Source organism: Heterodontus francisci, chromosome 30, assembly GCF_036365525.1.
Source record: "Heterodontus francisci isolate sHetFra1 chromosome 30, sHetFra1.hap1, whole genome shotgun sequence".
Taxonomy (NCBI): Eukaryota; Metazoa; Chordata; class Chondrichthyes; order Heterodontiformes; family Heterodontidae; genus Heterodontus; species Heterodontus francisci.
This window is the reverse complement of record NC_090400.1, coordinates 15,854,256-15,867,754: the sequence shown is the minus strand read 5'-3', so window position 1 is coordinate 15,867,754 and position 13,499 is coordinate 15,854,256. Positions and strand designations below refer to the sequence as shown.

The window sequence follows — 13,499 nt, the reverse complement described above, 5'->3', positions numbered from 1 at the left end:
TTCACTGAGGAAGATACAAGAAATCTCCCAGAATTATAGATCCAAAGGACGAAGGAGAATGAGGAATTGAAGGAAATTAGTATTAGTAAGAAGGTTGTATTGGAGAAATTACGGGGCTGAAGGTTGATAAGTCCCCAAGACCTGATATTCTACAACACAGTGTGTTGAAAGAGGTAACTATGGAGATAGTGGATGCATTAGTGATCATCTTCCAAAATTCTATAGATTCTGGAACAGTTCCTGCAGATTGTAAGGTAGCAAATGTCACCCCACTATTTAAGAAGGGAGGGAGAGAGAAAACAGGGAACTACAGACCTGTTAGCCTTATATCAGTAGTAGGGAAAATGTTAGAATCTATTCTAAAGGATGTGATAAATGGACACTTGGATAATAAAGATCTGATTAGGCATAGCCAACATGGATCTATGTAAGGGAAATCATGTTATCATGTTTGACGAACCTGTTGGAGTTTTTTGAGGATGTTCCTAACAGAATTGATATAGGGGAGTCGGTGGACGTAGTATTACTTGGATTTTCAGAAGGCTTTTGATAAAGTCCCCCACAGGAGGTTGGTTAGCAAAATTAAAGCACATAGGATAAGAGGTAATATACTGGCATGGATTAATGATTGTTTTCTGCCTGTTAACCAGAGAGTAGGAATAAACGGATCATTCTTGCATTGGCAGGCTGTGACTAGTGGGGTACCGCAAGGATCAGCACTTGGGCCCCAGCTGTTCACAATATATATCAATGATTTGGATGTGGGGACCAAGTGTAATATTTCCAAGTTCGCAGATGACACAAAACTAGGTGGGAATGTGTGTTGTGAGGAAGATGCAAAGCAGCTTCATGGGGATTTGGACAGACTTAGTGAATGGGCAAGAATGTGGCAGATGGAATATAATGTGGAAAAATGTAAGGTTATCCGCTTTGGTAGGAGGAATAGATGGGCAGAGTATTTCTTAGATGGTAAGAGATTAGAAAGTGTAGATGTACAAAGGGACCTGGGTGTCCTCGTCAGTGTCACTGAAAGCTAACATGCAGGTGCAGCAAGCAATTAAGAAGGCTAATGGTATCTTAGCCTTTATCGCAAGAGGATTTGAGTACAATCTTGCTTCAATTGTATAGAACCTTGGTTAGACCGCACCTGGAGTACTGTGTGCAGTTTTGGTCCCCTTACCTTAGGAAGGATATTATTGCCATAGAGGGAGTGCAACGAAGGTTCACCAGACTTGTTATTGGGATGGCGGGACTGTCCTATGAAGAAAGGTTGGGGAAACTGGGCCTGTCTTCTCTAGAGTTTTGAAGAGTGAGAGGTGATCTCATTGAAACGTACAAAATACCTCAAGGGATAGACAGGGTAGATGCAGGTAAGATGTTTCTCCTGGTTGGGGAGTCTAGAACCAGGGGAAACAATTTCAAAATAAGGGGGAAGTCACTTAGGACAGAGATGAGGAGAAATTTCTTTACTCAGAGGGTTGTGAATCTTTGGAATTCTCTACTCCAGAGGGCTGTGGAAGCTCAGTCACTGAGTATGTTTAAAGTAGAGATTGACAGATTTCTAAACACCAATGACATAAAAGGATAGGGGGATAATGTGAAAAAAAGGCATTGAAGTGGATGATCAGCCATGATCGTATTGAATGGCGGAGCAGGCTCGATGTGCTGAATGCCTACTCCTGCTCCTATGTTCCTATGTTAACAACTGCCTTAGTCTATTGAATGCACTCTTTGCCATTGCAATTCTCGATCCTATCTCTGGAGATGTTAACCAAGGGCCTGAACATCAACTTGAAAGTGAGAATCGTCAAAACGGTTATATGGAGTGTGCTCCTATATGGAGTAGAGACATGGTCCCCATGCAAGGCAGACATCAAGAAGTTAGAATAGTGTGAGATATGGTTCTGAAATCAAAATGTTGAAGATCAGCTGGTCAGAGAGGGTGACAAATGACAAAGTGCTCAGAAGGGTCAAAGAGAGTCATTCCATCATTGAAACCATCAGAAGAAGGAAAAAGAACTGCATTGGCCAGGTTATCAGACATGAAGGCCTGCTGAAAAGGTGATAGAAGGTAGAGCAGATGGTAAAAGACCACAAGGAAGGAAGAGACTAGCCATAATAAAAGCAAAATACTGCAGATGCTGGAAATCTGATATAAAAACAAGATGCTGGAAATACTCAGCAGGTCTGGCAGCATCTGTGGAGAGAGAAGCAGAGTTAACGTTTCAGGTCACTGACCCTTCATCAGAACTAGCAATGCTTGGTGAAGGAAGGACCGTACGAGTAACTAAAGAAAAGGGTCATAGACAGGCAGATGTAAGAATGGGGTAAGAACTGGCTGAAAGGCAGAATACCAAAGGAGAACTAAAGTGTAAATTGTGGTAGTTGTGATGTAATGTTGTCATTGCACTGCATACGTTTATATCCCTGGTACAAGATCGTGTCAGTGAAGTGGATGACAATAACGAAAACAAAAAAAAAATGCTGGAAATACTTAGCAGGTCTGGCAGCATCTGTGGGGAGAGAAACAGAGTTAACGTTTCATTAGATGACAATGCACTCATTGACAGCGTTTATTAAATCAGGGAAAATGTCTTGTTGAATGTTCTGGTTTGAAAGTGCAAAAATTCAGCTGCTGGATGGGGAGGGGAATTGTGTTTTAATCTGTTGTAAATTTAATCTCAGTGAAACATAAAATTAATTCATGGTGACGTCTGTAGTATCCAACGTCTGTAGAATAGTTTCTTTCTTCCGATTGGTGCTGATATTATTAATATTTAAATGAGAGTTTGGAGCAGGCCAATGAGCGAGAGTGGGCAGTTGTTTGTCTTTCTGGTCAGTGGCAGCAGTATCAGTGTGCTTGGTGCATGACAGAAACGTTCAAGCAGTTACTTTAAGCTGTCGCCTCGTTGTCGGCTGCAGCACGGACATGGATCGGAATGGCTGTGGGGCTCACCCGAGTGGGCAACATTTCCTGGAAAGCAAACATCTGATGTTTCTGTTCATGGACTAAAGCCAGTCAACAGGAAGGGGGTAAAACCGACATCGGAACGGGGAGAAGGGCTGCGTGCAGCCCGCAGGCTAAAACCAAGGTGGAAGCGATGGCCAGCATACCAGGAAGTCGAGCAGTCTTTCTGACTGTATTGTGTGTTAACGGTGCAGGGTCCAGACTGTATCCACTCAGGTTGTATCCATTGCCCGTTTCCTCTGTACTCGGCGCCGCTGCAACCCGACTAGCGGACACAGGCGGTTTCACCTTGAAGAGATGGAGCTCCACCTCCTCCTTGTCAGGCTACTCTGAACTAAGCAGAGAAAGATCTAAAACTGTCACCTCTTTCTACAATCAATCTGCGATAGATGCAGCAGCTGAAAAGGTCAAGATCTTTTGTCTTTTCTTAGCTTGTGTTTTTACAGAGGAGGCGGAGTGGGGGGCATTTTCAGAATAATTAAGGCGATAATTATTAAATAACACTTCACATGTAGCAAATAATTAAACTCAGATCTCTGGATTAGTAAACACTGCACGGATTTTAAGCCATGTTATTTAAATTTGAATAGGGTAGCAATTAGGTTAACTTTAAGTACTAGTTGCAAGCACATATATCTTGGGAATCTACAGATATTTTATTTGTTACAGTGCTGAGATCTAAGTTGGTGCTTGACCTTCTGATGAATACTGTTGTGACTGAAAGATTATCTCCCCTCCCCCAGCCTGTTTACGACAGGATGCCTTGATATTTGTTCATAATATTTTTCATTTGTCAATCTCGAGAAGCGAGGAACTAATCGGTGTTTCCTGCTTGTGTGGTTGACTATTATCAATCCTATAAAAAGGTGTTTTAATTCATTTTTAATTAACTATTTGAAATAGCTGAAGGCTCTTGTGTTAGCGTATCTGCTGGCGTGTGTTGTTTACTTCAAAATCCACCCATAGGATTCCTGCTTTTCAGCTCCGCCTTGTACAACCCGTAAAATATGCTTGCGGGGGGAAAAAAACATCCACCAAGCCAGTGTACAGAATAATAAAATCAAATAATCAAGTTTTCTGAAGAAATATGGAGCTTCTTGAACCAATCTTTGGAGGTATTAATTTATCCCCTCTTCCCCAATTTTACTGGATAAGGATGATGGGTGCTGGTCACTTTCCCAATATGTATATTTTTAATTGTCTTTTCTCCCTCTTGGAATTTCCTCTACACTGTACACTAAACATTAGTTAAGAACCTCAACTAGTACCTCTGCATCTGGCCACTAGGAGTCAGTGAGGGCAGCCAGAGCTAATTTCCATGCTATTTTACCCCCTCCCAGGACTGAAACTAGGATTTTTCTTTGAAAAACAGGAAAAGTCCATTAGCTTCACTAACTTATAAATCAGCTGGTTTTACTAGAAGTTTAATTTAGAACCATGGGCAGATAGCGCTAAAACAGCTGAAAACTGACAATGATTTTAATTTCATTTGTTTGATTATTCTTACGGAAAACCTCTACAAACTTACTGTACGTTGTTTGTACAAAGCCTCATTTCTCAGAATAGGTTTGATATTTTGTATCAGAATGTTAGCCAATAGAAATCAGACACAATTTTAGCTACATGCACTTATTTAAGTGGAAAATGCCTTACACTCTCAAAATACAGGTAAGTATACTTATATGGGTACTTGCTTAACAGACATCTACCACCACTCAGCAACCAAAGAAGTAAAACACTCGGACACTCTGCTTTTCATCTTAGTATTTTACCAACAAAAGCAAAAGAATCAAAGCACACACGTACACCATGCAGATATGAGTATTGAGATCATATGCCCAGTGATTATATCTATGCTCTTTTATTTGCTAGTTAGCCACATCTGAATTCCCATGATAGCTGCATGTAATTAGTAGCTAATGTATCGGAGAACATGGCTGTAACACACAAACCTCCATTGCCATGGTCCAGTGTAATACTGTACCAGATTGATTGCACTTTATGCTAATATAGAGGCAAGAAATAAAGAGCTGAGAAATTTAGTACTAGAGATAATCACACAAGACCAATATATTCTCCGGAACTGCAACCACCACTGATCTCTTGCATCTTGTGTGTTTTCATCTGAGCCAGCAATTCAGAACAAATTTGTCCTACCCAAAAAATGTATTGACAAGACAGAGACTTGGCAATAAACAGAATTTTTATAAATAACACACGGTTTCCAAACAGGTGTATCTTAAATTCAATGTGGATGATCCAGGCTGCACGAACATGCCCCATTTAAATTCAGAATTCACTTACTGCACATTTAACATGCCACTCAATAGTGAACGGGGTGTAGTTCTCATAATGCAAATGCTCCACTATAATATTGTCCAGCAATACACTGCAACATGGTGTGGAGATGACCACCAATACAGCTGCAAACATATTGTTTTTCCCTCCAGGTGGCAATGACGTTTGCTATGGTGAGGTTCCATAGGGAATGTCTCTCAAGTCTTGTGTGAGTGTGTCAGTGACTGTCAGCAGACTGCTCAAATATCCAGACCTGTTTTCATTCAATGTTCACATCCTTGTATTTTTAATCAGGCCTCTTTAATTAGCAATTAAGAGTAGGAGATATATATTCCTTTTGTGGCCCAGGGAGACAAAAGTGCAAACTCCATTTGTGTTTACAGAACATCTGATCTACAGATAGCAAGCTCCCCAACCAATGGGTCTTTGGTCACTGAAGCCGTAGGTCTGATCCCCAATCCATGTGGAGTTAGCGAGGGCAGTAGTAGAGGCACAATAATTGCTTTAAATGCCCTAAATTAGGGAAAAGCAAATGAGTCATCATTCCTGCTTTCCTCGCCCCCTATCTACTGGAAATGTGAATTTGTGAATGTTGGATGAGAACAGGATTGGTGTCTGCTATGACGCCTTGGTGGATGTATAGTCTCCATTGTGCATTGTCAAAATGCATTTGTAAATAATGCTATTCAGTTGGCATATTGGATGATGCTTACAACAATATCTGAGCAAAAGAAAACATAACATTGATGGGCATCAAATCTTAATGACTTGAGTCAAGAATTCTCTTGTAATGAAAGTTTAGGGCTGATCAATCAGGCAATCAAAAAAAATTACCTTTTGGCTAAGATCAAGTGTAGTATCTGTTTTTATCAGTTTAATACTTACCTGGCAGGGGAGATCAGTGACCTTTGATTCTGTTCCAGGTAGGTTTTTGAGTAAAATGACTGTAACCAATTTTAGAGCTTCAGGCCAGGGAGTGTGTAACATCGTTCGGGTGGTGGTGAAGGATAATGAAGGATGTGCATCTGTGGACTGTACCTTCTTCATTAAGAAAATCCTTATTGATTGCTGTGGATTCCAAGCTGCGGACACCTTCTGCCTGCAGGACTTCCCCAGCAGTGGATATTTCGACATGACGTTCAAGAATGTGGCGGGATGCATCAAGTTCCTGAAGATGTTCAAGGAGAAGGGAAACTAGGCGCCGCTGTCCATCATCACGGTGGAGCCACTCTTCACGCTGCTGTCGCAACACGACCGGATGGTGACAGTCTACTTCCATAACCCCCATGGCTCTATCGTGGATGTACTCGCCTTCCTCGCCAGGTACGTCGAGGTGGCCGGCAGCAGCACTGATGTCGAGGACCCATTTGGGATTTGGACCAGCAAGCGGCAGGTCAAGGTGACCTTGAAGGTCAATGCCAACAGAGCCATCATCCATCCTCCCTCCAGCTTCGCTATTGGGGAAAGTCGAGGCTTCTTAGTCTATGCGGGGCAGCCCAGAGTTTGTCGCACCTGTAGTAAATCTGGTCATGTGTCAGCTAACTGCAGCACAGTTGTCTGCAAGAACTGCAAGAAGGAAGGCCATCAGACCAAGGGCTGTAAACAGTAAGTGCTGCAACCTGTGCGGTGCGGCAGGCCACCTCTACAAAACCTGCCCCAAACGCTGCCTCAGTTATGCTCAGGTGCCAAGGTCCAAGGAAAGGCCGGGAGAAGGAACGGTGAACGTGTCTGGTGCTGGGAAGGAGACGAGCAATCTTCCCCGCAGCGAGGAAAGTCTATCTGAGAAGGAGAAGAAAGGGGAAGCAGCTGCAACCAGTGACCCAACACCTACCCTGTGCCCGGAAACCTCTCCTCTACAGACAGAATCAATGGAGGAGGAGGCAGCAGATGGATAAACTGGTCAGTGGCAAGTGGTAAACGGGAAAACCACAAAGAAGAAACCTCCAAAAAAGGAACAGGTCACTACCCAAACCAAGAGGAGGCTACCGTCTGAGACAGACTACGGCAGCTCCTGTTCATTGGACGAGGAAGGGCCGGAACAACAGCACCTGCAAAAGAAGCGGCAGAACTCAAAGGAGCTGGAAGGTAAAGCCCCCCCAGTTCTGGGGCACTGGAAGCTGTGATGGGCCCAGCACACCCCAGCTCCTGGACACTCAGAGCAGACCGGGAGCAGTGATGTCTTCGAAGAGGAACAGAAGGGAAAGACAGCAAGTGCAGAGGACAGTCCAAGCCTTGCTGCCTTCAAGCCCTGCCCTCACCCGATATCACCCCAGCGGAAGAAAACCCCCATGAGTAACCAGGAGGGGTTTCTGAGCCCAACAAATGTGAAACAGCTTGTGTACACTATGGGTATGCAGGAACATACCCAAGGACTCGGACTAGCAAGGACACCTGGCGTGGGAAGCAACACCCAACTCTAAAATGGGTATAAAGATTGCTTTGATTAACGTGCGTAGCGTGAAATCCACTACGCGAAGTGTTTCGACTTTGGATTACCTCACCAAGGTCAAAGCCGACCTGCTGTTTCTGCAGGAGTGTGGAATACCACACCTCAGCACCTACAGGCAATGGTCGCGATGGTGGTCACACAGGCCATCGATCTGATTAGGGGGAAATGATTCCCGTTCCTCCGGCCTGGGTATTCTGCTGCGGGGAGGCAACTTCATCATCTCCAAAGTTAAGGAGGTGGTGGGCTGTCACCTCCTCGTAGCAGATGTAATGTACAACAATGCTCCACTCCGGTTGATCAACATGTACGTCCCGGTTCAATGCAGTGAGCGGCTGGCCGTTTTCCAGCAGCTCCCACTGCTCCTGGCAACATCCAGACCGGTCATTCTAGGCGGTGACTTCAACTGCATCATTAACGCAGCTGGACGATCCAGCAGGGATGACAGCAATTTGGACGCTACGTCCAGATTCCTAATGGAAACAGTAAAAGATGCCAAGCTGCACAATGCTTTCAGCAATGCTGCAGACAGAGCGCAGCATAGATACACCTGGTCAAGACTGGATGGGTCTGCCCATTCCAGGATTGACTGCCTGTTTGTATCCCATGCTTTCACGGTCAGATCCACTGATGTCAAGCCGTTGTTCTTCTCTGACCATTGCCTCTTACTGGCCGACTGTCACTTACAGGATGACCAGTGGGTTGGCAGGGGGACATGGAAGCTTAACGTTACACTGCTAACCCCAGAAAACGCTGAGGAACTCGAAAGGGATTACAAAGGTTGGCGAACTGTGAAACCCCTCTTTGAGTCTCTGGTGCACTGGTGGGAAGTGATCAAGGCGAACATCAAGAGGTTCTTTATCCTCAAAAGTGTTCAGAAGGTGAGAGAGAGACAGAGGGAAATGTCCCGACTCCAGAAAAGAAAGCAGAATCTGCTCCGGCTGCAATTGATGGGGGTTGAGATCAAGGAGGATCTCCAAGAGGTGAAGAGCCAGCAGGCCTCGCTCTTTGCCACAGAGGCCTCTAAGATCATCTTCTGGTCCAGAGTCTGCTCCGTTGAGCAGGATGAGAAGTGTTCGTGGTTTTTGTTCCAAAAGGTACACACAGAGCTCTGTGATCAGCAGTCTGAAGGAAAAGGATGGCTCGGTAACGTCTTCACAGTCTGACATACTAAGGATTCGCAAATCCTTTTATGCTGGGCTGTATTATGTGAAGCTCAGGGACAGCACGGCCTCCCAGTCCTTCCTGTCATCTATCACGGAGGTCTTAGATGACAGCATGCGGGACAGTCCGGACAAACTGCTAACTCTGGACGTGCTGACAAAGGCCATCAGGTCCTCGAGACGAGTAAACCTCCTGGAAGCAACGGCTTACCGGTTGTATTGCATTCGGCTCTGTGGGACTGGATCAGCCCAGACCTACTGGAAGTATACGTGAGTATGCTTCTGGCCGGCAGCATGTCAGAATCCATGAGGAAAGGCATTATCACCCACATCTACAAGCGGAAGGGGGAGAGGGTGGAAATCAGAAATTGGCGGCCCATCTCACTGCTTAATGTTGACTACAAGATCCTGTCCAAAATCATCGCCAGTCGGGTCAAGTCTGTTCTGGAGTTGGTGACTCACCCTGACCAGACCTGTACTGTACCCGGCAGGAAGACCTCAGATAGTCTCACGCTACTCAGGATATGATTGCCTATGTATAGGACAGGAGGGTGGACACCTGCCTCATCATCTTGGACCAGGAGAAGGCTTTTGACAGGATATCGCACACATACATGATGGATGTGCTTTCCAAAATGGGGTTTGGGAAGGGAATCTGCAATTGGATCCATCTGCTCTACATAAACATCAGTAGTGCAGTCTCAATCAATGGGTGGGAATCAGAAAGTTTCCCGATCCAGTCTGGAGTAAGACAGGGCTGTCCACTCTCCCCTGTCTTGTTTGTTTGCTGTGTTGAACCCTTTGCTGAGTCTATTAGGAAGGATGCGGGCATAAGAGGGGTGACAATCCCAGGCAGCGGAGTCAGTCAGGTCAAAGCCTCCCTGTACATGGACGACGTTGCTGTCTTCTTTTCGGATCGCTGTCCGTTCACAGAATGATGAGCATCTGTGACCAGTTCGAACTGGCCTCGGGAGCCAAAGCAAACCGCGGCAAGAGCGAGGCCATCTTCTTTGGGAATCGGGCCGACCGATCCTTTGTCCGCTTCACCGTCAGGTCAGACTACCTGAAGGTGCTGGAGATATGGCTCATAGGAGCCAGGGCATGCACCAAATCCTGAAAGGAGTGAATAGTCGGGGTACACTATAAACTGAGCATGTGGGAGCAGCGTTCATCAGGTGCGAGGCGCTTTCATTGTTGCTGTATGTGGTGCAGGTCTGGCTCGTGTGCTGTGGTGGTCACCCAAGCCATTTTCCGCTTTATCTGGAGATGCAAAATGGACTGAATCTGGAGGGACACGATGTTCAAACTTCTGGATAAGAGCGGAAAAACGGTCCCAACGTTGCCCTCATCTTGATGACCACCTTTGTGTGCGGCTGCATCAAGCTGTGTGTAGAGTCCCAGTATGCAAACACCAAGTGTCACTACGTGCTGAGGTTCTATTGGTCCCCAGTGTTGCGGAGGAAGGGTCTGGTCACATTGCCATGGAACGCTCCATCCAGTTGGACTGTGCCATATCACCTATCCTTCGTGGAAAAGTTTATTCAGAAAAAATTCTTTGACCACCAATCCATCAGGCAGTGGTCTGCACAGAATGTCCTCAAGGTCGTACGGGAAAAGAAGATGGTGGATCCTGTCGGATGGTTCCCCGAGCAGACTGCCAAAGTCATTTGGCAGAATGCCTCATCACCAGAACTTTCAAACAAGCACCAGGACGTAGCTTGGCTGGTGGTGAGAAGGGCCCTCCCCGTCAGGTCCTTCCCGCACGCCCGGAGTCTCACTCCCTCTGCACGCTGCCCTCGAGGTGGCTGTGGTGGGGAGGAGACTTTTGCCCACCTCCTTCTGGGATGTGCCTTTGCAAAGCAGCTGTGGAAAGAGTTACAGTGGTTTTTGTCGAGGTTCATCCCAAGTAGCTCTGTAACACAGGAGTCTGTGCTCTACGGTCTGTTCCCAGGGACGCACACTGAGATAAACATCAAACTGCTGCTGGAGGACCATCAGTTCGGTGAAAGACACTCTTTGGTCTGCCCGAAACTTGCTGGTCTTCCAAAGCAAAGAGTTGCCCACGACCGAGTGTTGCAGACTGGCACATTCCAAGGTCCAGGACTACGTGCTGAGGGACGCACTAAAGCTTGGGGCAGCCACGGGCAAAGGTTCAGTGGAGAAAGACCACTGTGTAAGGTCCTCCCACCAAAGCGAACTAAGGGGCTGGACCCATGGAAAGACCCTTGGGCTGTATACACCAAATATGGTTTAGCTGTAAAATGTACATGGCATGTAAAATGGAATGGAAGGGATGTGAGGCAACTCACTCCTGTATTGAAGAAAACTGATTTCCTTTACACTTCTTGGAATGTCAAATTGGTGCTGTTTTGAACAGTTTTGTAATGTATTATTTTACAGCTTTTTATTAATAAAGTATATTTTTGGGAAAAAATATTAGCTGCAGGTGTCTGCAAAGTTGCTGTAACTATTTCTGGTAAAGTTTATTTCGCATCTAGAAAAAGTAAAGCTCGTGTGTTAATTGAAGTCAGTCCTTGCATGAGTCCTATTTGAAAATTTATACTTGCTGTTCTTGTTCTGTATAAATGACTAAGTAAAGGGTGATTCCATGATCCAGCACATGCAGGGAGCACAATATTGGGAAATCACTGGCATGCATCCTATCTTTCTGTCCATCCTGAGATGCGCTCACTGTGAGAATTTCTTCCTGTTGGCAAGATCATGGAATATTGTATCTTTGTGGAGAGTGGGAAAGCACACTTGGGGATTAGAACAACACATTCTTGGAATTAATATCTCACATTCATGGAGTAGTGTAGCACAGAGTTAGGCGAATCCACTGGTAATGGTAATGGAATGGTAACGGAAGTTTGAGGAGCTTGATAAATAGTGGGGAGAGAGTACAGATAATGTACTGTTACCAAACTGAAATTTAACATACTCTTCTTACTTTAAAATTTTGCTTTAAAACTGCAAGTCAGTAGCAGTTAACAATCACTCAGTGTAAGTGGGTACCTGACTATTTGTTGATTGTTGTGGCTGGCTGTTGACTGACTAGTTTTAACTAGGGAAGTTTCCAAAATGTATGTATTACAGGGGTATCTGCTGCACCAGGGTTGTCCAACATATGGCCATGGGCCAGAATCCAGCACGGCAAAGGTTCCCAGCCAGTCCGCGGATGTTAAATGTACCCCGGGCCGTTCCTCATCCTCTCCAAGGCTCCGTGACTGGAGATTGGAAATTACCCTTTAACGTCTTGCAGACCGGCCTTTTTAATAACATTGCACTGTCAGTTTCATAGCTGACAGCTGCTGAAGCAGGAATGCGATTCCCAAATTTGACAGATTGGGAGTTTTCCAGCTTTTTTTTTTTGAAAGCCTGCCGAAAAACCCCGAATCTGTCCGATTTTGGGAAGCGCGTTCCTGCTTCAGCAGCTGTCAGTTGTGAAACTGAGAGTGATGTTTTTAAACAAACTGACCAACCACAAAGCTGCTGTGCTGAGCGCTCCTGCTCCCTGCAATTGTCAGAGAGAGGTGGGGGGAACAGAGAGAGAGACGGGAGGTAACAAAGAGAGAGGAGCAGAGAGAGAGGGGGGACAGAGAGAGAGACATAGAGAGATGGGGGCACAGAGAAAGAAGGGGGGGGGGACACAGAGCGAGGACAACACAAAGAGGGGGTGAACAACACAGAGGGATGAACACAGGGATAGAGAGAGTGACAGAGTGAGATTTCAAGATCATTCCTAACAGACGGATATCTATCCGGAATACTCTGCATCACTACAAGAAGTATGCATGCCGACATTGACTACTTGTGCAAGCAAAATAATGTCAGTTATCTCACTAAATCAGTGTCCAACCTCGTGATTGAGAAAGTAAGTCAATAAATTAATCTTCTCATTTAAAGCTTCTTCACAAAAATGCAGATTTGTTGTTGTTTTGATTAATAGTAAGATAAATTTTTAATGTCTTTATCTTTCCAAAATTCTCTCACTGCCCCCCCCCCCAAATAAGACAAAAATTGTAATGTGCCCCCCCCCCCCCATCGCCCACACAAAAAGGCTGGACAGCCCTGTGCTACACCATAGAGCTGTGTCCACAGAGCTGGGAGAATCTGCTCAGTGGAGTGACTTGCACCAAATTCATACTTTTAGCAGTGCTAAGTAATTTAAACCAAGGGACATCAGTAAATATATAAATATTCAGAGTAATTGATTGGATCTTTGATCGTGTTCTTTTTAAGGAAATTGATGGGACAGCTAAGACCTATTGCCTGCAATTCCTGTGCCACGTGGGAACCTCAGGATGCTTCATACATCTTGGATAACCACATGTGAAGGAAATGCCTCCAGTTGTTTGAGCTTCAGTTCAGAGCTTGAGAGCAACTGGAATCACTGTAGGGAATACCAGAGGCTGAGAATTTCCTGGAACACACATTCAGGAGGATAGTATGTGGGTGGCCATCAGGCAGGGTAATCAGAGGCAGGCAGTGCAAGAATCCTCCCAGTGTGTCGTGTGCTCAAAGCAGTTTTCTGCGCTAAATACCAGTGAGGGTGATGCTTTGGGAAGTCCAACCTAGAGCACTGTGGGGCAAACGACCGCAGAAGGAGGCACAGAAATGTGTA

The 13,499-nt window shown here is 45.3% G+C and overlaps 1 protein-coding gene across 2 annotated transcripts in view; it reads left to right on the top strand.

Moving 5' to 3' along the window:
- The first annotated feature begins 2,827 nt into the window (after positions 1-2,827).
- bckdk (branched chain ketoacid dehydrogenase kinase) overlaps positions 2,828-13,499 on the top strand; it is a 139,298-nt gene continuing 128,626 nt past the window's right edge. For both annotated transcript variants that reach the window (XM_068010129.1, XM_068010127.1), the window contains exon 1: positions 2,828-3,374. In XM_068010129.1, the coding sequence (XP_067866230.1) occupies positions 3,102-3,374 (273 nt within the window). In that variant the 5' untranslated portion in view covers positions 2,828-3,101. The remainder of the gene's footprint in view (positions 3,375-13,499) is intronic.